The sequence below is a fragment of the Cervus canadensis genome, chromosome 4 (genome assembly GCF_019320065.1).
Source record: "Cervus canadensis isolate Bull #8, Minnesota chromosome 4, ASM1932006v1, whole genome shotgun sequence".
NCBI classification, from domain to species: Eukaryota; Metazoa; Chordata; class Mammalia; order Artiodactyla; family Cervidae; genus Cervus; species Cervus canadensis.
In genome coordinates this window covers 73,013,598-73,036,890 of record NC_057389.1, presented here as the reverse complement: position 1 = coordinate 73,036,890, position 23,293 = coordinate 73,013,598, and the positions used below count along the sequence as shown (strand labels likewise).

General features: G+C 34.7%; 1 protein-coding gene across 3 annotated transcripts in view; it reads left to right on the top strand.

Moving 5' to 3' along the window:
• DTWD2 (DTW domain containing 2) overlaps positions 1-23,293 on the top strand; it is a 75,792-nt gene that overhangs the window by 30,565 nt on the left and 21,934 nt on the right. For all 3 annotated transcript variants that reach the window (XR_006269038.1, XM_043465861.1, XM_043465860.1), the window contains exons 3-4: positions 3,087-3,181; positions 5,576-5,768. Coding sequence is in view for 2 of the 3 variants with exons in the window: in XM_043465861.1 (XP_043321796.1) it covers positions 3,087-3,181; positions 5,576-5,768 (288 nt within the window). In the remaining variant the exon portion in view is untranslated. The remainder of the gene's footprint in view (positions 1-3,086; positions 3,182-5,575; positions 5,769-23,293) is intronic.

Sequence of the window (23,293 nt, the reverse complement as noted above, 5' to 3'; positions counted from 1 at the left end):
AATGAGTAAGGCTCAGGAGTTTAAATTCTTCACAGCTCTGTAAACTCTGTAACTCTGGGAAAGATAACCTCTCTGTGCCTCAGTTTTGTCATTAAGGAAATGGAAGTAATAAAAATATACTGTGTTACTGGTTTATGGTGAATGGGGTGGTGCTTAGTCACTCAGTTGTGTCTGACTCTTTGCAACCACATGGACTGCAGCCTGCCAGGCTCCATTGTCCATGGAGATTCTGCAGGCAACAATACTGGAGTGGAAAGCCTTTCCCTTCTCCAGGGGATCTTCCCAGCCCAGGGATAGAACCCAGGTCTCCTGCATTGCAAGAAGATTCTTTACCAGCTGAGCCACCAGGGAAGCCCAAGAAGACTGGAGAGAGTAGCCTATCCCTTCTCCAGTGGATCTTCCTGACTCAGGAATCAAGTCAGGGTCTCCTGCATTGCAGGCAGATTCTTTACCAACTGAGGGTATGAGGGAAGTATGAGAATAGAGGGAAGGTATGGTGGAAGAGTCTTATGGTGAATAGGAAATGAATAATACATAAAATGCACTTAGAATTGCACACATTACGGTTACCTAATATGATGGTAATAATTGATAGTTTGTATGTAATATCTAAAATTGATAAGAAATAGCAAGGCATGTATAGAAATATGGACGTAACTACTGGAAGAAATAGCTGGAAGAGTTAAAGCAATTGCCTCTAGGAAGTAGTATTGGGGATTGTATCTGGGAACATTTTAAATCTTTTGGCACTGTTTGAGTTTTATACATGTGTTACTTTGACAAAAATTTGGAAGGTGATTTAATTATGTATCAGAGTTTCAAAAGTGATGTTAAGGAGGGAAGAAAACAGTGTGAGACACTGGAGAATGTCCTGAAACTCCCCTCTTACCTGCCTCCTGCTAGTCCCATTCACCATAGGAGCTGCTCCAAATTGCTGTTTTCAGGCTTCTTCAGAGCTTCAGACTGCTGCATGTACTTTTTAGTTAAAATCACAGCAAATTCTGACTCTTCTGTTTCTTTTTGAATTTTTTATTAGGTCGATCAGTTTAACTACTCTCAGCATCTTTAAATTTACCTTTTACATATTATTTTAATTAATACTTCCTAGATTGAGAGGTTAAAGAAGTAAACACAGAATGTTCCTGAGAGAGTAACTGTGTGTGTGTGTTTTTGTTGAATACCATTACTACAATACTTTTTGTTTCTGTGCAAAAATAAATAATGTAATTATAAATTTAGTTTTAATTACTTTAATAAATTCATGTATAATTTTATTGTTTTATGTATTAATTGGCTGAATAACTGATATTCCTAAAGGAAAGTAAGTAATATTTGATCTTTTAGTACATTTAGTAACTTTAGCACCTTTAGTACATTGTCGCTTTTTTTTTTTTTTTTAAAGTTTTAGAGTGTAGATTTATTTATTTATTTATTTATTTTTAAAGTTTTAGAGTGTAGATTTATTTTTTTATTTTTTTATTTTTTTTAAAGTTTTAGAGTGTAGATTTATTTTTTTTATTTTTTTAAAGTTTTAGAGTGTAGATTTATTTATTTATTTATTTTTTTTTTTTAAAGTTTTAGAGTGTAGATTTATTTTATTTTATTTTTTTTTTAAAGTTTTAGAGTGTAGATTTATTTATTTATTTTTTTTTAAAGTTTTAGAGTGTAGATTTATTTTTTTTTTTTAAAGTTTTAGAGTGTAGATTTATTTATTTATTTTTTAAAGACATTGTCGCTTTTTTACAGACAGAAAAGTAGTCAAATTATTCACTGTGAGGATATACACACAGGATTAAGTAAATTGGTAAAGAATCATTGGAGTCTATGTGCGTGCGTGCTCGGTTGCTTTAGTCGTGTCTGACTCTTTTGTGATCCCATGGACTGTAGCCTGCCAGTCCATGGGATTCTCCAGGCCTCTGTCCTTTATTGGATTAAGCATGACATTCCCAGTTGGGCCAGTGGAACAGAAGAGGCCAGGCAGTGACTGAGCACTGTCGGCCAGAATAACCAAGATAAGTATGAGGCTAAGACAGAATAGCTAATCATCTGACTCTACTAGGCTTAAAAATGGAATTCTTGTGACAACCAGAAAGGTGGTTTTTTGTGTTAGAAGTTAGGACATTGGGAGAAAAAATTTATGGTGAACATTAACTATGATGATAGTTAATACAATTTACAGAAATTGTTACCAACTTTTTCCATGTGAAAATTATATTTTATTTCTGTTTCCATACTTTATTCTTTGGAGGGAAGGTCATAAATGCAGCCCACACTCACGTAGGAAGGAGAGATTAAACATCACCTCCTGGAGTGGGGAGAGTTTATGTTCATTACTCGAAATTCTTCTATGAGGAAGATTTGTCTCTTCTCTCCTGTTTATTTAATCATTCATTTATATCAGTCTGGACTCTATTTTGTACTTTGGGTTATAATCCAAATACTATGTTTATTATTTTATTGCTCAAGTTGTTCCATTGGGTGCTTTTAAGATTGGCTTCTGTGTTTCTTTATTGTTCCAAAACGATATGCCCAATTCTTTTGTTTTTTGAACACATGTTTGCTTTTGAGGCACCAATATGTAGATAATTAGCTTCAAGTTGACATACTACAAAATGTAGTAGTGAAAAAAAAGTTTTTTTTAAAACTGAATCAAAAAGTTTGATTCAATTTAAACACTTTTACATTTTTTTATAATCTTAACTAATAGTTAGATTAATGTTATCTTTTTTGATCAGTAAACATGTAAACACACCCAAATAGAATAAAAATATACACTTATGTTTAGTACTGATAAGTTGAAGAAACTGTAGCTCTGTTTTATTAAATTGTGGTCTGTAGTAAACAACTTGTGAAAGTTGTATGTAATGTTGTGAATCAAATGTTCATCAGAAAATTTTAAAAGTGGGGAGTTCCCTGGCAGTCCAGTGGTTAGGACTCGGCACTTTCACTGCTGAGGGCCTGTGTTCAATGATCTCTGGGTGGGGAACTAAGATCTGGCATGCTGTGCAGTGTGGCCAAAAGAAAAAAGTCTTAAAAGTGTGTTTATCTAAGTAAAATCTGCATTTTAATTAATTTTTTAATTATAGGAAAACAAGGTGTTGCGGACAGTTCCTCTTCTAGCAGCATGTCTCCCCAAAGATAAGTGTAAAATCAAGATTGGTCGTCGCTTCAGTGAGGAAAGGTAAATTAATTTTTAGGGCAATTTAATCAAATTCTTTTTTTACTTTAAAAACGATTTCCTTCAGGTTATCTATCAGACCTAGAACATAGTACATTGAAAGTGATTAAAAAATATAATTTCTGCCTTCTCCCTCAAAAGGCATGTATATTTACTATTTATTTCATTTTTGTTAAGATGGTTTATTTCAAGATGTTAGTACTTGTATTAGATGCAGTTCCTGTTTTTCTTTCTTTTTCTTTTAATTATATATGATATCCATTTATATAAAAACACATATTCCATTTCTAGTCCATTAAGACCTTCCTAAGGTACAGTGACGAGAACTATATTTAGTATTCTAGTTATAGGCATGTCATATTTTCAAAAAATGATAGAATGCCTTCTCTTGTGTTGTAAAATATTTGGTCCAGTATGTGTAGGAGTTTGTTAGTTGATATCTTCACAGACAATTCTACAATACTCTTGGATCTTATTTTGCTTTGTATTATAGAACCCATTAATATAAATATATATTTAAATTTTTCTACAAGTTGTTTCTTACCTTTGAAGCATATTTGTTGCTTTTCTACCTATTCACAGTCTTCACAATTACTTTGATCCTATCTACACTAAATATATTTTTAGATGAAAATTTTAATTTCTCTTGAAAGTATGGAGATTTCTTTTTCAGTTCACTTATGAAAGTGCTAAGTAAGATTAGTGCCAGCGCCAAGGCTAAGGATTGACCAAACGTTTTTCTTCCTTTATTATTTTAGCATTGTATTATGAAAATAACATCATGTTAGAAGTTTATAAAAGAACTTTTTTCCTTTTTCTGAAATTATTGTGTAGGCATTCTTTCCTTATATATTTTTACAGTTTGCATTGCTTTGCCCTGCAGAAGTGAGCTTTGGTCTGGGCTTGGTGCTGTTGCTGTGAATTTTCCCGTTTTGTTGGGAGTGGAAGCATGATCCAGAGCTCTTCACAGGGGAGCAACCAGATAGTTTACACTGTGACACTTCTTTCACACACAGGGGCTCTTTATGATGATAGTTTCTCTATAATTCTTGCATAGGTGTGGATATATAATCTGCCCACTTGGCCCCTGTTTTTTTTAATTGCAGAAATGGTAACTGTGGTGGTAGAAGTGGAGACTCTCTGGGTCGTCCCTGACACTTGGCTCTCTCACCCTTCCACAACTGTGCCTGGGGATGAGGAACTTAATACTTTTCTAAATAGTTGAGCTCATTTTGAGCCCATGTTATTTAAGTTCAGCTTTTTTGATGGTGCCTAATATAGTGCTTATCCAGTAAATTATTATTCACTCTTGGATTTTAAACTAAAGCTGATTAAAAATATTGTTTTAATATTAGTCTAGTAATTAAATGATTGATTTAGTTTTCTGTTATAGAGTTTGTGATATTACCGTGGGGGGATAAGAGGCATATTACTTTCGGTATCCTTTGTAAATAGAATTTAAAAGTACTTATTACCAGTTTTTAGCCACTAGTATATAAGAAAAGAGTTGGGCTTTGTATATTAGTCCTGTATACTATGATTTTCTAAGTTTGTTTGTTAGTCATAGAAATGGTTTTGTAGATTCCCTATAACTTTATATGTAAGTAGCATTTTATGTCATTATATATCTTCCTTACTGTTGCTTATGCTTTTTATTTCTTTATCTTGCCTTAAGTTGCAGTAACTGGGACTTTCAGTATGTACAATGTGTACTATGCCCATCTTTACCCTGATCCTAATCTCAAGGGACATTGTTAAAGCTGATATTAACTGTATATTTCTGTAGTTCAGAGATGATACCATATATTATCTTTAATTGATTCTTTAACTTGTCTCCTTCCCCCTGAAGTTTGTTTCTTTGCTTGCAGACAGGCTGTCTTATTCATTATTATATCTCTTGTGCTATAATGCTTTAACATGCATTTTTTTTTTAACTACCTTTTTTTTATTCATTTATTTTTATTAGTTGGAGGCTAATTACTTTACAATATTGTAGTGGTTTTTGTCATACATTGACATGAATCAGTCATGGATTTACATGTGTTCCCCATCTCGATCCCCCCTCCCACCTCCCTCTCTACCCGATCCCTCTGGGTCTTCCCAGTGCACCAGGCCTGAGCACTTGTCTCATGCATCCCACCTGGGCTGGTGATCTGTTTCACCATAGATAATATACATGTTTCGATGCTGTTCTCTCGAAACATCCCACCCGGTTTATAATAGCCAGGACACGGAAGCAACCTAAACGCCCATCAGCAGACGAATGGATAAGGAAGCTGTGATACATATACACCATGGAATATTACTAACATGCATTTTTGAGAGAAGTTCAGCAAGAATAATAAAGCTTCTGTCCTCCTCACAGACTAATAAAGACTTTTTATTTTAAACTTTTAGAGATCCTGAACTTTCAACTATTTGTCAGAAGTCTGATACATTAATATTATATCCAGGGGCTGAAGCTGCTGATTTGGAAGAATTTATATTAGATTCTCCTGTTTATCCTTCTACAATAATCATCATCGATGGCACGTGGAGCCAGGCTAAGGATATTTTCTACAAGAATTCCTTGTTCCGACTGCCTAAACAGGTACACTAGTATTTTGAACTAGAGAAAATACAAATGTATAGTTCTATGTGTAGTATGTATTTTCTGAGAGGACACACGTATGTTGTTATATATGAATTTGATGGTATTTATATATAAGCATGTCTGTACATAGGTATGAATATGCTCTTATATATGTTTTATATATATGTAGAAAATTTCAGATTTGTCCTTATTTCTTAATTACTACCATCAAATTTCACCATAGTTTAGGTATTTAGATGTATTGAAAGTCTCTGAAACATTTAATCAGGACAGTCTAAAGATTATTTATTTTATGTGTATTAATATTTTTGTTAAGAAATGTTATGTTTAAATATTTTTGGGATACTAAATTGCTTTTTTCTTATTGGAAATGGCTAAGTTTTTATGAAGGGCTTTTTTGGTCATTCATGATTATAATCATATAATCATATAATGAAATCAAAGTTTAGTTTGTTGATGTAATTGATGATGATAAATTTCCTAACTGTTGAATTGTTCTTGTGTTACTAGAATGAACACTTACAGTATTCTTTTGATATATTGCCAAAGTTTATGTTTTAGTTAATGGCATTAAATTATAATTTATGTATTTTTTGTACTTTTATTACAATATTTGGGAACTAATGTTCACTTCACCAAATAGAAAATTTTACTATTTTTCTATGGCTTAGAATAGTTTAAATGATAGTTTTGCTCCTTAAAAGTTACATGGAACTCACTGGTAAAACCACCTGATCCTGGTCACTTTAAAATAACTTGAAAATACTTCTTTCAAACTCTTTTATCAAAATTATTTAAGCTTTCTACTTCTATTCGATTTGGTTTTTAATAGCTTATCTTTTTAAGGGAACTGTTCCTTCCTCTTGGGTTAACAAATTGATCGTCTATACCTATATATTCTTAAGTATTTATTTGAATTTCTTCTGAATGTTTACTTTTTTCCTAATCTCTCTCTCTCACACACTCACACTTTTTCTCATGAACAGACTCAAAAAGAGTTTCCCTATTTATTGAGCTTTCAGAAGTATTAGCCTTTAGGTTGTTTTAATGACTATTAAACTTTATTCTTTCTTCATTAATTTGAACTTTTCCCTGGATCTGTTTATTTCACATATTCAGATTTTTTTTCCTTTTGATTTTGTAAGATTTGTGCTTACTAGTGCTATGTTTCTTTACCAAGATTAGTCAGTTTCTTCTTTAATAATAAAGGAAGACTGTAATATTTCTTCTTGGTGTAATTATCATTGTTTCCTGTGGCTTTGGATTGATGTGTTTTTTGTATCTATAGCATTGATATGATTTGTTATTTGTTTTGATTTCTTTCTATTCATGAACTACAAGGAGTTCTTAATTCTCAAGTGTTCTAACATTTTTTGTCACTATTTTATTTCTTATTCTGTTAGAACATGAAACATTGCCAACAATATTTTGAATACTTTTATGATATTTATGAGGGCAAGTACATGAAAAATTTTTACGCATGTTCTATGAGTATAAAAAATTTATGTTCTCTATTTACCAATGAAAGTGTTTACATCTTTTTAAAGTTTGTTATTTGCAGTTTTTTCTTTAAGCTTCTATTTTTGGCATACTTAGGCTATTTTATATTGAAACAGGTATATGAAAAACTTCTATTTGTAATGAAATTATTCCTATATTTTCAATAGTTCTTATGTTACATACTTTTCTACGCTCTTTTTGGGTTTATACAAGCCATGCACTTAGTGAAAAATAGCTGTGAAGCCCTGATTCCGAGATTTTTGATCTTAGATTCTTTATAGTTTTCATTCCTTTTAACTAAAATGTGGGTGTGGTTTTTAGATGAAACTCAGCTAACATGTTGAATGCTTTGAATGGGCCAGTACTATTTCCAAGTACTTTACATATATTAATCTGTTTAATCTTTCCCCAGATTCCATGATGTAAGTATTGTTAATTGTATTAGTTAACCTCACTTTAGATCATATAACTACTCATAACAGAACTGTGATTTGAATCCATCTAGTTTAGAGCCACAGCCTATGGTCTTAAAGTACTGTACCACTTCTGAAAAGGAAAACTTTCATCTGGAATATTTATATATATATAATAGCTTCTGTAGGTTTATTTAACTTCTTAAGTAGTCCCTGTGTTCACAAGAACCAACTCATTGAAGACATAGATACTGTTAGAATGTGGCACATTTCAGGTAAAATTTTATGTTGACATTCCCTTTTCCAGGGGATCTTCCCAACTCAGGGATCAAACCTAGGTCTCTGGCATTGCAGGCAGATTCTTTACTGTTCAGCCACCAGGGAGCTGTGTGTTTGCATTACATTTAGATATTTCTCAGTATAAAGAAAAAAGTTTGATGAAAGTGTTACATTTGTAAAACATTTGTGCAAATTTTTTTTTTTCTTTTTTGCATGGGTATGTCATGTCTGCAACACTAAGCTTTCATTTTGTGATAACTACATGACTACCACAGAAATGAAGTACATAGTCACATTAAAAAAATTAAAAGTTATTTTAAAAATGAAAATTTACCAAAACTATTTTTCTCTTTTAAATTTAGTAGCAGATAAGGAAACAGGTAAATTAATTTTCCTAGTCCTACTATGCCATACTTTTCTTTTTCTCTTCTTGTTTTTCCAAACTAGAAGCAAATGTAGGTAGATTATATATTAAACCTTTAAATGGGTACCTCACAACCAGAACATAGAAGAAAATGCCTAAAAGAAACATCAGATAGGTTTAACATGGGGGAAAACATCACCATAAACTAAAGTGAAAAGGCAAATGGTTCTTGAGAAGAGTATGAATCAGAAAAAGGCTTCATAAACTTGGAGTTCTTGGAGTTCTTAAAAAAAAAAGATAAAGACAGAAATCTCAAAAATGGGTCATCAGTATAAAAACAAAGTTCACAAAATAGAATGTACTTTTAATGACATCATCACTCTAATAATCATATGATAGACAAGATACAAAGTTGTGAACTTTGATGCTGCAATAACTTCAAACTTACAGGAAAATTTCACAAATAGTACAAAGTTCTCTCAAATACCCTCAGCTGTTAACTTTATGCCATATATCACTCTGTCTCTATATAATTATGTTTTTCTAAACCTTTTGAGAGTAAGGAATAGATATTCAAGTTTTACTTTTTGGAATTGAAATTTTGCTAGCTCTAGACCAGAAAGATGATTTTTTCCTAAATATTTTTGCTTGAAATAAAAAAATAGTAATTTAAAACATGAAACAATTTGTAAAAACTCATTTTATATATCTTGAGACAGTTTCATCTTAATGTATTTTGGAAATATGAATCATTGTAAAAACAATAATATGCATTGCTTTTTAGAGTATACAGTATTCAGCCCCAATATATGAGTATGACTTAGAAAAGATACATTTCTAGAAGTTGTTGCTAAAAAAACCAATGAAGTTTGCATAATTTACTCTTTCTAAAAAAGCATATAAATATATTTTGTACATAAATTATATATGGTATATATACAATATATAAGTATATACTTCGTATATGTTCAGTTCAGTTCAGTCACTCAGTCGTGTCCGACTCTTTGCAACCCCATGAACTGCAGCACGCCAGGCCTCCCTGGCCATCACCAACTCCCTTCCAAGGAGTAAGCGTCTTTTAATTTCATGCCTGCAGTCACCATCTGCAGTGATTTTGGAGCCCAGAAAAATAGTCTGACGCTGTTTCCACTGTTTTCCCATCTATTTGCCATGAAGTGATGTATGTATATAGGCATAAATATATACAAACAGAAATAGGTGAGATGAATTGAAAAGTGGATTGATTTTTATTTTTTTGAGAAGTGGATTGATTTTTAAATGTTACTATATACATATCCTTAGACAGATATCTAGTTATAAAATGATATTGATAAATTACAGTGATTATATAGTAAGGTCTGAACTGTCTTCTATAACACTAAAAAATTTGCTTGTTTTTAGTATTTCTCCTATTTCTTAAAAACATTTCCTGTATATGTGATGATTTTTACTTAATTATTAACTTTGTTCCTCAGCTTTTCTGAAAGAAAATTTATTTTATTACATAGTAGACTTTCTTAGGGGCCTTGCTTTAATATATGGCACAAGTAAATTGTATGTAATATGTCTTTCTCATGGATGACAGAAATCCAACTCAAGCTAAACAAAAGAAAGTATATAAGTCATGTTACTGGGAAACTCCAAATAGATGGGGATGGCTTCTGACTTGGCTGAATCTGGTTCTCAAGCATCTTTTGAGAGTTTGCTTCCCTTTGTGTTCTGATTTTTCTCTTGTTATGAATGAGCTTCCTCCCTGCCACTGGAAGATGTCTGTGGAAGGCGGTCTCCCCTGGTTTTATTTATCATAATAGAAAGATAATTTATCTTCCCCAGAGTAGAATCCTGGGTTGTTCTTTCATTGGAGTTGTTGTGGATGGTGGTACCATTATTGACAGAAGTACCACAGGAATTAGGAATCCTTAGGGACCATGGGGTGTTGCTATCAGCAGGATGATTTAAAATCACGAATGGGCAGACCAGAAGGCCTTAAGATAACTACAGTCTACTATATACTGGTTGTTTACTTGTAAAAGCATGCTTATTTATATATTTCTTGGTTCATTCAAAGCTACTGCTCTATATAAATAGTTTAATAATTCTGTCTTACAGTCTAGTTCACCAAGTGAAAAGTAAAAATGAAAAAGGAAAAAAAACGTACATCATCTCTTGTCAGTAAGAGGTATAGTTTAAAATAATCTCTAAATAATGTAGCTTAAGTTAATTAGGTTTTATTTCTAAATGTAATTTATTTGTCATTTCTTTTACCACCACTTCAATATACGTACACCCACATACCTGCTTTTTGCATCAGTTTGTCTTAGCTGTTATTCTTAGTTTAGTTCATCTGCTTAGTTTCTGTAGTAGTATAAATTTTTTGCTTTAAACACAAGAAACAAAAAAATGACAAAAAGAAAACAGAAATCAAAATTAACATCCAAAGTATTGGTCTTTTCCCAAATACACAGGTGGACTTCATACTTACCTAATTGAGGAATGAAAGAATTGTAAATCAGGCGCTAACTTGCTGTGCTCAGTCGTGTCTGGTTCTTTTGTGACCCCATGGACTGTAGTGTGCCAGGTTCCTCTGCCTTGGGATTTTACAGACGAGAATACTGTAGTGGGTCACTACTTCCTCCTCCAGGGGCTCTTCCCGACCCAGAGATTGATCTTGTGTCTCTTGCATCTCCTGTATTTGTAGGCAGATTCTTTACCATTGAGCCACCTGGGAAGCCCAATGCAAACATTAACTTGGCCTCCTTTTAATCTGAATTTCTAATATATCCAGGCCATTTGGCAATGAATGAATATCTGTTCCCTCAGAAGAATTTTACACAGGAGACTCTTGTCATTTGCTAGGAATAAATCTAAGGTGAATATGGAAATGTTTGTAGAGGCTTCTGGCTTTCTTCATAAACTTATTTTCAGGGAGTGTTTGCATATTCTTGCTTTATTGCCTTTAAAACTTTCACTAAAGCTTGATTTCTCACTTGATAATTAGAGCACTGTTGGGAGCACTCACTGGCTAACACATTTTCGTAAAAACTTTGTCTTGTGTCTATATAGAGCTGTTAAGGACTGGCTTATGTTACATCTAATCTGTTGCCTAATTAAAATTCATTGTTATCCTTAAAATGTTTTTTATTGAGGTGTAATTATATGGGGTGCTTTCCTTGTGGCTCAGCTGGTAAAGACTCTGCCTGCAATACGGGAGACCTGGGTTCGATCCCTGGGTTGGGAAGATCCCCTGGAGAAGGAAAAGGCGATCCACTCCAGTATCCTGGCCTGGAGACTTCCATGGGCTGTATAGTCCATGGGGTTGCAAAGAGTTGGACACGACTGAGCAACTTTCACTTCACTTTCACTGACATGTTATATTAGTTTCAGGTGTATAGCATAATGATTCAATATTTGTATATATTGAAAAGTGCTGTCCACAGTAAGTCTAGTTAATATCCATTCCTGTACATAGGTACAGAATTTTTTTCTTGTGATTAGAATTCTTATGATCTACTCTCTTAGCAACTTTAAAATATATAATACAGTATTCTTAACTTTAGTCATCATGCTGTACATTACATTGCTGTGACTTATTTTGTAACTGAAGTTTGCATTTTTGGTGCCCTTACCGCCCCCCCCCGCAGCAGCAATCAATCTATTTTCTGTATCTACAAGTTCTTTTTTTTTTAATTTCACATGTAAGTGAGATCATACTATTTGTTTCTCCTTTTTCTCTAACTTATTTCACTTAGCATAATGCCTTCAAGGTCCAGCCAAGTTGTCACAAATTGTAGGATGTCCTTTTTTATGGCCTGATAATATTCCAGTGTATACACATATATCACATTTTCTCATCCACTCATCTGTTGATGGGTGTTTAGGTTGTTTCCTTATCTTGGTAGTAATAAATACTGCAGCAGTGAGTATGGGAGTACAGAAAGTTCTTTAAGTTAGTGTTTTCATTTTCTTGAGATTGTCTTTTTAGTTTCATGAACAATATCATTTCTCTTTACTTCTGTCAACAGCTTTGGGAGTTGGCCGTGCTCTGCCTTCCTTCCTAGTGTGGTTCATGGACCAGTTAACAGCACTGACATCACTTCATAGCTTGTTAGAAATGCAGAATATCAGGTTCCACCTTAGAACTACTTAGAGTCTTCATTTTACTAAGATACTCAAGTAATTGTTTTGCAGATTAAAGTTTGAGAAGCAATGCAACACTAAGTTCAGTTCAGTTCAGTTCAGTCGCTCAGTTGTGTCCGACTCTTTGCGACCCCATGAATCACAGCACACCAGGCCTCCCTGTCCATCACCAACTCCCAGAGTTTACCCAGACTCATGTCCATAGAGTCGGTGATGCCATCCAGCCATCTCATCCTCTGTCGTCCCCTTCTCCTCCTTCCCCCAATCCCTCCCAGCATCAGGGTCTTTTCCAATGAGTCAACTCTTCACATGAGGTGGCCAAAGTATTGGAGTTTCAGCTTCAAGCATCAGTCCTTCCAGTGAACACCCAGGACTGACCTCCTTTAGGATGGACTGGATGGATCTCCTTCCAGTCCAGGGGACTCTCAAGAGTCTTCTCCAACACCACAGTTCAAAAGCATCAATTCTTCGGCACTCAGCTTTCTTCACAGTCCAACTCTCACATCCATACATGACCACTGGAAAAACCATAACCTTGACTAGATGGACCTTTGGTGGCCAAGTAATGTCTCTGCTTTTTAATATGCTATCTAGGTTTGTCTGATGCTGGGAGGGATTGGGGGCAGGAGGCGAAGGAGATGACAGAGGATGAGATGGCTGGATGGCATCACCAACTCGATGGGCATGAGTTTGAGTAAACTCCAGGAGTTTGTGATGGACAGGGAGGTCTGGCGTGCTGCGATTCATGGGGTTGCAGAGTCGGACACGACTGAGCAACTGAACTGAACTGAACTAGGTTGGTCATAACTTTCCTTCCAAGGAGTAAGCATCTTTTAATTTCATGGCTGCAATCACCATCTGCAGTGGTTTTGGAGCCCAGAAAAATAAAGTCTGACACTGTTTCCACTGTCTCCCCATTTATTTCCCATGAAGTGATGGGACCAGATGCCATGATCTTAGTTTTCTGAATGTTGAGCTTTAAGCCAACTTTTTCACTCCCTTCCTTCACTTTCATCAAGAGGCTTTTTAGTTCCTCTTCACTTTCTGCCATAAGGGTGGTGTCATCTGCACATCTGAGGTTATTGATATTTCTCCCGGCAATCTTGATTCCAGCTTGTGCTTCTTCCAGCCCAGCGAAAAGAAATGCAAAAAAGCAAAATGGCTTTCTGAGGAGGCCTTACAAATAGCTGTGAAAAGAAGAGAAGTGAAAAGGAAAGATATTCCCACTTGAATGCAGAGTTCCAAAGAAGAGCAAGGAGAGATAAGAAAGCCTTCCTCATGATCAATGCAGAGAAATAAAAGAAAACAACAGAATGGGAGAGACTAGAGGTCTCTTCAAGAAAATTAGAGATACCAAGGGAACATTTCATGCAAAGATGGGCTCGATAAAGGACAGAAATGGTATGGATCTAACAGAAGCAGAAGGTATTAAGAAGAGGTGGCAAGAATACGCAGAAGAACTGTACAAAAAAGATCTTCACGACCCAGATAATCACGATGGTGTAATCACTCACCTAGAGCCAGACATCCTGGAATGTGAAGTCAAGTGGGCCTTAGAAAGCAAAACTATGAACAAAGCTAGTGGATGTGATGAAACTCCAGTTGAGCTATTTCAACTCCTAAAAGATGATGCTGTGAAAGTGCTGCACTCAATATGCCAGCAAATTTGGAAAATGCAGCACTAGATATTTTTAAATTGAGATATAACTCATAATTTTAATATTTACCCCTTTAAAGTGTACAATTCAGTGGATTTTAGTGTGTATATATATATCAGCGGATTTTAGTGTGTGTATATATATATATATATATACACACATACATATATATATATCTTGTGCAGCTATCCTTTTTCCATAGTATTTTCCACATTCTGGAGTTTCATGCCCCTGAAAACATCTGTACCCATTAGCAGTCATTTTACCCTTTCCTCCATTTCCAAGTCCAGGTAAAGAGTAATCTACTTTTTCTCTGTAGTTTTGCTTATTCTGGACACACCCTATAAATGGAGTTATGTAATATGTAGTCTTTTGTGTCTAATTTCTTTGACTTAGGCATGGATCCTTCAAAGTGTATCTATGTTGTAGCATGTATCAGCCCTTCATTCTTTTTTATGGCTAAATAATATACCACTGTATGCATATACATTTTGTTTATCATTCATCCATTGATGGACTTTTATTTCTACTTTTTGGCTGTTGTGAATAATGCTGTTATGTGCAAGTTTTGTGTGTGAATACCTGTTCTGTGTTCTTTTGGGTATATACCTAAAAGTATATTGTTGAGTCATTTAGTAACTCTGTTTTTATTTTTTTGAGGAACTGCCATACTGTTTTCCAAACAGCTACACTGTTTTACATTTCCTCTACCCAATTCAATTTCTCCATCTCCTGGCGGCCACTAGTTATGCCCTCCCTCCCTTTTTAAGTTTTGGCCACCATGGTTGGTATCTCACTGTGGAGTTTTTTGTTTCTTTGTTTTTGAAATATTTACTTATTTGTTTGATTGCATCAAGCCTTAGTTGTGACATGCGGGATCATTTGTTGTGGTGCCCTTTCTAGTTGTGGTTCATCAGCTTAATTGTTCTGTGGCATGTGGGGTCTTAGTGTCCTGACAGGGACTGGACCTGTGTTCCCTGCATTGCATGGTGGATTCTTAACCGCTGAATCACCAGGGATGTCTCTCAGTATGGTTTTGGTTTGTGTTCCCTAGTGACTTATATGTTGAGCATCTTTTTATGTGCTTATCTGTCATTTGTTTGTATATCTTTTTTTTTGAGAAATAACTCTCAAATCCTGTGCTGATTTTTAAATCTAGTTCTCTTTATTATTGTTTTGTAAGTGTTCTGTATATATTCTGTAGGATAACACCTTACCAGATTTGTGACTTGCAAATATTTTCTTTCATTTTTTGGATTGTCTTTTTACTTTCTTGATTGTGTTCTTTGCAAAAAAAAAAAAAAACCTTTTAATTTTGTTGAAGTTCAGTTTATCTGCCTAGCTATCTATCTAGGTTTATTGACTACTAAATATTTTAACACTCAGAGGGAAAAATGTAAAGAACCAAATATTGGAGGTTATGAGTATAAAATAAAAGGAAAGTTCAAATTTGGAATAAGTACTTAAGTTTCCCTGGGTACCAAATGCTAGAAATATTTTCTGAAGTCGAAAAGCTGTTACTCTCTTCTTTACTAATATGATTTTACTTTCCAGACATTCTTATCTTGATTATTATTTCTCACTTTTCTAAATACAAATATTAACTCATTTGATTTTCATAATGATTTCATAAGGAAGATGTTATTAAGATTTCTGTTTTGTAAAAGTAGAAACTGAGACACAGAGATGCTTAGTAATGTCACATAGCTAGTAAGTGGTGGAACTAGTAAAGAGTTCTAACATTTTTCAAGTTCATATAAAAAAAATGCTGTTATTAAGAGGTTGAAAGACTAATTCCTAATCTTAATCACAGAGAAGGATAGAGAAGATTGTGTGAGAACATGTTAGAATGGGTTAGGGCTGGTTTGGAAAATTACGGAGCAATTTGGGTAAGCATCTAATACCATACTAGTGTGTTTTTGAGGTATTTTATCTCTGGGGATTCAGTAAATAGTCTTCATTTTTGTTGCTTTAAATTAGACTTGTCTATATACTTCTTACATATATTTTATATACCCTTCTTATGAGAGTTACACAGTTTCCCATATCTTGGTGGTAATTATCAGCTAACATGGTGTCATATGTCAGTGAGATATTGAGAAGTTTTATTATGGCCTACACGTTGTTTGTATCTCTTGGACAACTCTTTAAATCTGTGAAAAGATATTTCATAAACTATGTATTTGAAGGAGGAGAGGGAAATTGATGGTTGCTTATTTGTGTGGTAAGCATGGGGCCTATTAGCTGCTGAAACAAATCAGTGTTTAAAGCCAGAGTTGATATTCTTTGCCTTCCTTCTAGGTCACTCTGTAACTGCAGTTCCCTCCTCACATCCTCAGGTATTTAGAATGGAGAGTATGTTGTATTTGCTTCCCATTTTTTTTTTTCCTGTGCTTGTGTATAATACAGCAGCATGTCATTACTTCCATGACGTGTGCATTATTCAAACATCCTTTAACCTTGGTGCCAGGGCTCTGTGCTGAAAAAGCCCTGAGTGTGCAGAAACATGAATATATTCACAGGACATTGTCTCCCAATCCTGAAGATTTAAATTCTGAGCTTTAAGTTTCATATATAAGGCTTATAACAAGGGTATTCCCAGAAGAAATGATAGTCAGGCAGCCTGTGGCATTTTGTTGTAGCAGCCTGAACTGACCAAGACAGATGTCAGTGAAGTAACTTGGAGAAATTCCCACATGAAAGGAAAAAATGAGAATGTAATGTATCTTACGTTGTCATCCAATAAAGCTATTTCAGTTTCTTATTCATTGTTATAATGGAGTGGTAACTTCCAGGCTCCTTATATTGAGAACTTGAAAAAGGAAGAGGAACTTTAGGTTGCCTGTTCACTTTGTTGATTGTGTCCTTTGATGCACAGAAATTTAGAAGTTCATTGTGATCCTATTTATTTCTCTTTTGTATTCTTTGCTTTTGGTGTCATTCCCGAGAAATCTAATGTCATTAAGCTTTTCTTCATATTTTCTTCTATGAGGTTTTAAATTTCTCCATATTTTCTTCTAAGAGGTTTTAAATTTCAGATCTTATGTTTAGGTCTTTAATACATTTTGATCTAATTTTTGTGTATTTTGTAACATAACATCTAATTTTATTCTTTTGCATGTGGACATCCAGTTTTTCCAACACCATTTATTGAAGAACTATCTATTCTTGATTTTCCTAATCACCTTTGTCTCATTGTCTTCTTATATTTAAATAATTCTTCTCAAGTCTTTTTTTTTCTTTAGTATCTGTTCCGCTTCTTAGAGTATGGTGGTGTATTTGTTCCTTTTTCTGTAATAGTTTTAGTATTTTTACTTCTGTCTTATGTTTTATTTTTAGTATTATTCCTCCTATCTTGTGTTTTTCCTTTTCTCTTATATATTGTTTCCTAAATTTAATGTTTAGTCTTGACAAGAGCTTAGTTGTGGTCTAAATTTTCTATTGTGGGTTAAATTGTCTCGTGTGCTGATTAATCAGTTGTTTATATGTTTGTTCATTTGTATACTTATTCATTTTCTCAGTAAATCATTCTTACAACAAAAATCTATTGGATGCTTGCTGTATTTGATCATCTACTCTGATTGAGCTCTGTTTTACTAGTGAACTAGAGCAGACCTGATCTCCGTCTTTATGGAACTTACAGTTTAGAGATAGTGATGATAATTTATTAGAAAGTCACAAACAATTAATGGCAGTTGTCTTTCTGGGGCCCCTTGCACCTGTACAGCCTCTTTTTTTAAAAAATTTTTGCTGTAGGGTTTACTGCATTGGTTTTGGGCTACTTTTTTTTAAAGCTAACTTTGCTTGGGATATGGGCATCCTATCAAGGCCTATTCTTTAAACAAACATGGTGATAACAGAACCTCAGTTTACCTGGGAGCATTGTCTTATAACTTGGCTTATAGCTTTGGGAATTAGGTAGAAAGAGGATGCAGGGTTGTTCCCTTTCTGTATAAAATACTGTTACATTGAAGATAATTTACCTCATAGTTTGGATATCTTAACACATAAGGTATGGTATTTAATATAGGATAAAAAGGCATTAGAAGAAACAAATACCCTTTAAAAGTGCATGTAGTTTAGAAAACTTTTTATTTAAAATGCTTAATTGAAGATTATGTTTATAGTTTTATTTCATTTTGCAAAAACATCATTGCCGGGGGTTACCCGAATCCTACTTATTTAACTTATATGTAGAGTACATTATGTGAAATGCCAGGCTGGATGGAGCACAAGCTGGAATCAAGATTGCTGGGAGAAATATCATAAACTTCAGATGTGCAGATGATACCACCCTTATGGCAGAAATCATAGAAGAATTAAAGAGCCTCTTGATGAAAGTGAAAGAGTTGGCTTAAAACTCAACATTCAGAAAACTAAGATTATGGCATCTGGTTCCATTACTTCATGGCAAGTAGATGGGGAAACAATGGAAACAGTGACAGACTTTATTTTTTGGGGCTCCAAAAATACTGCAGATGGTGACTGCAGCCATGAAATTAAAAGATGCTTGCTCCTTGGAAGAAACGCTATGACCAACCTAGACAGCATATTAAAAAAGAGACATTACTTTGCTTGTTGTTTTCAGGTCTTGACAATTATAAACAAAGTGCTATAAGCATTAATTACTAATCTTTGTATGGATGTATGCTTTCTTTTCTCTTGCTTTTACCCAGGAGTATGTATGTTTTCACCTAGATGGATCTTTCCTGCAGTGTCAAAGATCAGTTGATTTAAAATTTGAAAATTTGAAGGAACTTTTATTTAGCCTTAGATGAGTCATGTGATAAAAGAGACACAGTCCAGTTAATACTTTGGATGAAAAATACTTTGGGTAAGCTCAAATGTAGGAAGAAAGGTTGTCAATTTGTAATCTAAAAAAATTGAACTCAAGGCTTAGATGCTGTTTGAATCTTTCAAATCTGTCAAAGAATTTCATCTAAATATGAAAAATTTAGTTTACATCATGTAGATAGTGCACCAGCTATGGTAGGTCAAAAATTCAGACTTACTGGATTTTTCGAGTAAAAGTATTGCTTCCTTTATTGCTTCATTTCATCATATTATATGCATTGAAATTATTTGTACCTTGGTTTTCTGAAACAGTCTCTCTAAAAAGTGACATGGATACAATTATAAAAAATAATTGTGTACATTTATGCAAATTGTATATATTTATGCAAATGAAAGTGGGGAAAACCACTAGATCATTCAGGTATGACCTAAATCAAATCCCTTATGATTATATAGTGGAAGTGAGAAATAGATTTAAGGGACTAGATCTGATAGACAGAGTGCCTGATGAACTATGGATGGAGGTTCATGACATAGTACAGGAGACAGAGATCAAGAGGATCCCCAAGAAAAAGAAATGCAAAAAGGCAAAGTGGCTGTCTGAGGAGGCCTTACAAATAGCTGTGAAAAGAAGAGAAACGAAAAGCAAAGAGAAAAGGAAAGATATAAACATCTGAATGCAGAGTTCCAAAGAATAGCAAGGAGAGATAAGAAAACCTTCTTCAATGATCAGTGCAAAGAAATAGAGGAAAACAACAGAATGGGAAAGACTAGAGATCTCTTCAAGAAAATTAGAGGTACCAAGGGAACATTTCATGCAAAGATGGGTTTAATAAAGGACAGAAATGGTATGGACCTAACAGAAACAGAAGATATTAAGAAGAGGTGGCAAGAATACACAGAAGAACTATACAAAAAAGATCTTCATGACCCAGATAATTACAAGGGTGTGATCACTCACCTAGAGCCAGACATCCTGGAATGTGAAGTCAAGTGGACCTTAGGAAGCATCACTACGAACAAAGCTAGTGGAGGTGATGGAATTCCAGTTGAGCTACTTCAAAGCCTAAAAGATGATGCTGTGAAAGTTCTGCACTCAATATGTCAGCAAATTTGGAAAACTCAGCCGTAGCCACAGGACTGGAAAAGGTCAGTTTTCATTCCAATCCCAAAGATAGGCAATGCCAAAGAATGCTCAAACTACTGCACAATGGCACTCATCTCACATGCTAGTAAAGTAATACTCAAAATTCTCCAAGCCAGGCTTCAGCAGTGCGTGAACCGTGGACTTCCAGATGTTCAAGCTGGTTTTAGAAAAGGCAGAGGACCCAGAGATCAAATTGCCAACATCCGCTGGATCATTGAAAAAGCAAGAGAGTTCCAGAAAAACATATATTTCTGCTTTATTGACTATGCCAAAGCCTTTGACTGTGTGGATCACAATAAACTGTGGTAAATTCTGAAAGAGGTGGGAATACCAGACCACCTGACCTGCCTCTTGAGAAACCTATATGCAGGTCAGGAAGCAACAGTTAGAACTGGACATGGAACAACAGACTGGTTCCAAATAGGAAAAGGAGTACATCAAGACTGTATATTGTCACCGTGCTTATTTAACTTATATGCAGAGTACATCATGAGAAACCCTGGGGTGGAAGAAGCACAGCTGGAATGGCAGAAAGTGAAGAAGAACTAAGGAACTTCTTGATGAAAGTGAAAGAGGAGAGTGAAAAAGTTGGCTTAAAGCTCAACGTTCAGATAACTTAAGATCATGGCATCTGGTCCCATCACTTCATGGCAAATAGATGGGGAAACAGTGGAAACAGTGGCTGACTTTATTGTTTTGGGCTCCAAAATCACTGCAGATGGTGATTGCAGCAATGAAATTAAAAGATGCTTACTCCTTGGAAGAAAATTTGTGACCAACCTAGATAGCATATTAAAAAGCAGAGACATTACTTTGCCAACAAAGGTCTGTCAACAAAGTTCTAGTCAAGGCTATGGTTTTTCCAGTGGTCATATACGGATGTGAGAGTTGGACTATAAAGAAAGCTGAGCGCTGAAGAATTGATGCTTTTGAACTGTGGTGTTAGAGAAGACTCTTGAGAGTCCCCTGGACTGGAAGGAGATCCATCCAGTCCATCCTAAAGGAGATCAGTCCTGGGTGTTCATTGGAAGGACTGATGTTGAAGCTGAAACTCCAATACTTTGGCCACCTGATGCGAAGAGCTGACTCATTGGAAAAGACCCCCGGGAAAGATTGAGGGCAGGAGGAGAAGGGGATGACAGAGGATGAGATGGTTGGTTGGCATCACCGACTCAATGGACATGAGTTTGGGTAAACTCCAGGAGTTGGTGATGGACAGGGAGGCCTGGCGTGCTGTGATTCATGGGATCACAAAGAGTCAGACACATCTGAATGACTGAACCAAACTGAACTGATGCATATGTTATAAATTATCAGTGGTTTATGGAAAGAAATACAAGACAATGGATTTAATCTTCTTTTAATTTGCCATTGCTTATTGGTTGCAGAAGAGTTTTATAAGGAATTTTCTGTACTGTGAACTCCAAGTCAAAATGTATGTCATGGTTCAACAATCAAAAACAAACAACAATGGCATTGCGATTTAAATTTAAATTTTTTCACCAGTATTAGGAATGGAATACTACAGGAAAAATTGAAGAATGCTTTGTAGCTTTCAATTCAATTTCTTTGAATTTGGCTTTTAAAAACTGAGTTGACCCAAGGCTTAGTGAACTTACTCACTAGGCAGTCATAGCTTTTAAACTTACATGCTTTTGCATTAAGCAAAAATTCATTTAAACAATATCATTCTGTCAACATGCATGAGAATACTAAAGGAATGTGTTTATATGGTACATGAATGTGTTATTGGAAAACTGAAGTATGTTTGGAACAACTTAGATATGTGAACTACTTTTTAGACTCTACTTCATTAAATGGAAATACAGATTAACAATGTATAATTTAAATTTAGCCTCCTAATTAAGTGTTATGTATACAATGTATTTTAAGGACTTGTTTTTAGGAAAAGAATATAAAATCTCAACTTTCATAGTGACTACATGTTAAAATATTAGTTTATTTCAGATCTTGTTGGTTGAGTAAAATATATCATTAAAATTAAATTCATCTCTTTCCTTTTCCTTTAAAAATGCAGCTATTTGAAAATTTAACATTACATATGTAACTTGAAATACATTTTTATTAGACAGCATGGAGCTAGATTATTATTACTGTTTTGTTTTGCATAACAGTTTGTGGGTGTCTTCTGGATGGTTGAAGTTAAGAGAAGCTTGAGATAAGGGCTTTTTGGTCTTAATTCAATCACTAGTAATTCCTTGGTCATGCAGGTCACTTCAGTGACTGAAAGAACGTGAAAATGAAAGTCACTCAGTCATGTCCGACTCTTTGTGAGTCCATGGGCTAGACAGTCCATGGAATTTTCCAGGCCAGAATACTGGAGTGAGAAGCCTTTCCCTTCTCCGGGGGATCTTCCCAATCTAGGAATCGAACCCAGGTCTCCTGCATTGCAGGTAGATTCTTTACCAGCTGAGCCACCAGGGAAGACCAACAATACTGGAGTGGTTAGCCCATCCCTTCTCCAGTGAATCTTCCTGACCCAGCTATCGAACCAGGGTCTCCTGCGTTGCAGGCAGCTTCTTTACCAACCTAGATATCAGGAAAGATAAATATATTATATATATTATAATGCAATGATCCAGTGGATTTTACTCAGTTGTGATATGTAAAATTATCTAATAATGTGAAATGAATTTGTGTTTATATATATTAATTTCTTTAACTTCTAGTGAGCCATATTATGATACTGATGACATTTAAGCCTCTAATTGCCTGCACTCTTTCAGGCGAGTACATTATTCAGAGATGCTTTGCATAGTCCCAGTTCCACAGTTGAGGGTGGAATGTGAGTGGCAGTGGATGCATTGTAGACTTCCTTGCAACAGCTGTCATGGTTGGCAAAGGTAATGCTGGAGAAGCACTGCATTAAATTGGCCCAGTGGATACAATTAATTCAGAGAAAGAAGAGCCGTTTCCATAGCAGGCATGCTTGGCATAGTTTGGCAGCTGGTATGATTATGTGCCTCAATTACAGGGCATGGTTGGTAACACTTCCTCTGTTTATAAAGTGATGTGGATGGTGTAGTTGAAACAGATGGTTAAAAAATACTTGACCTTCTAACACTTTGCCATACTAATAATGAAGATAATTAAAAAGAAGAATCAGGAGAATTTTTTATAGATTTGGGAAACAATTTGAATACAAATGGAAAAATGTAGCCAAACTTAGAAGAAAGAAGACATTTTTTTATTGCATCTAGAGCTTAGTA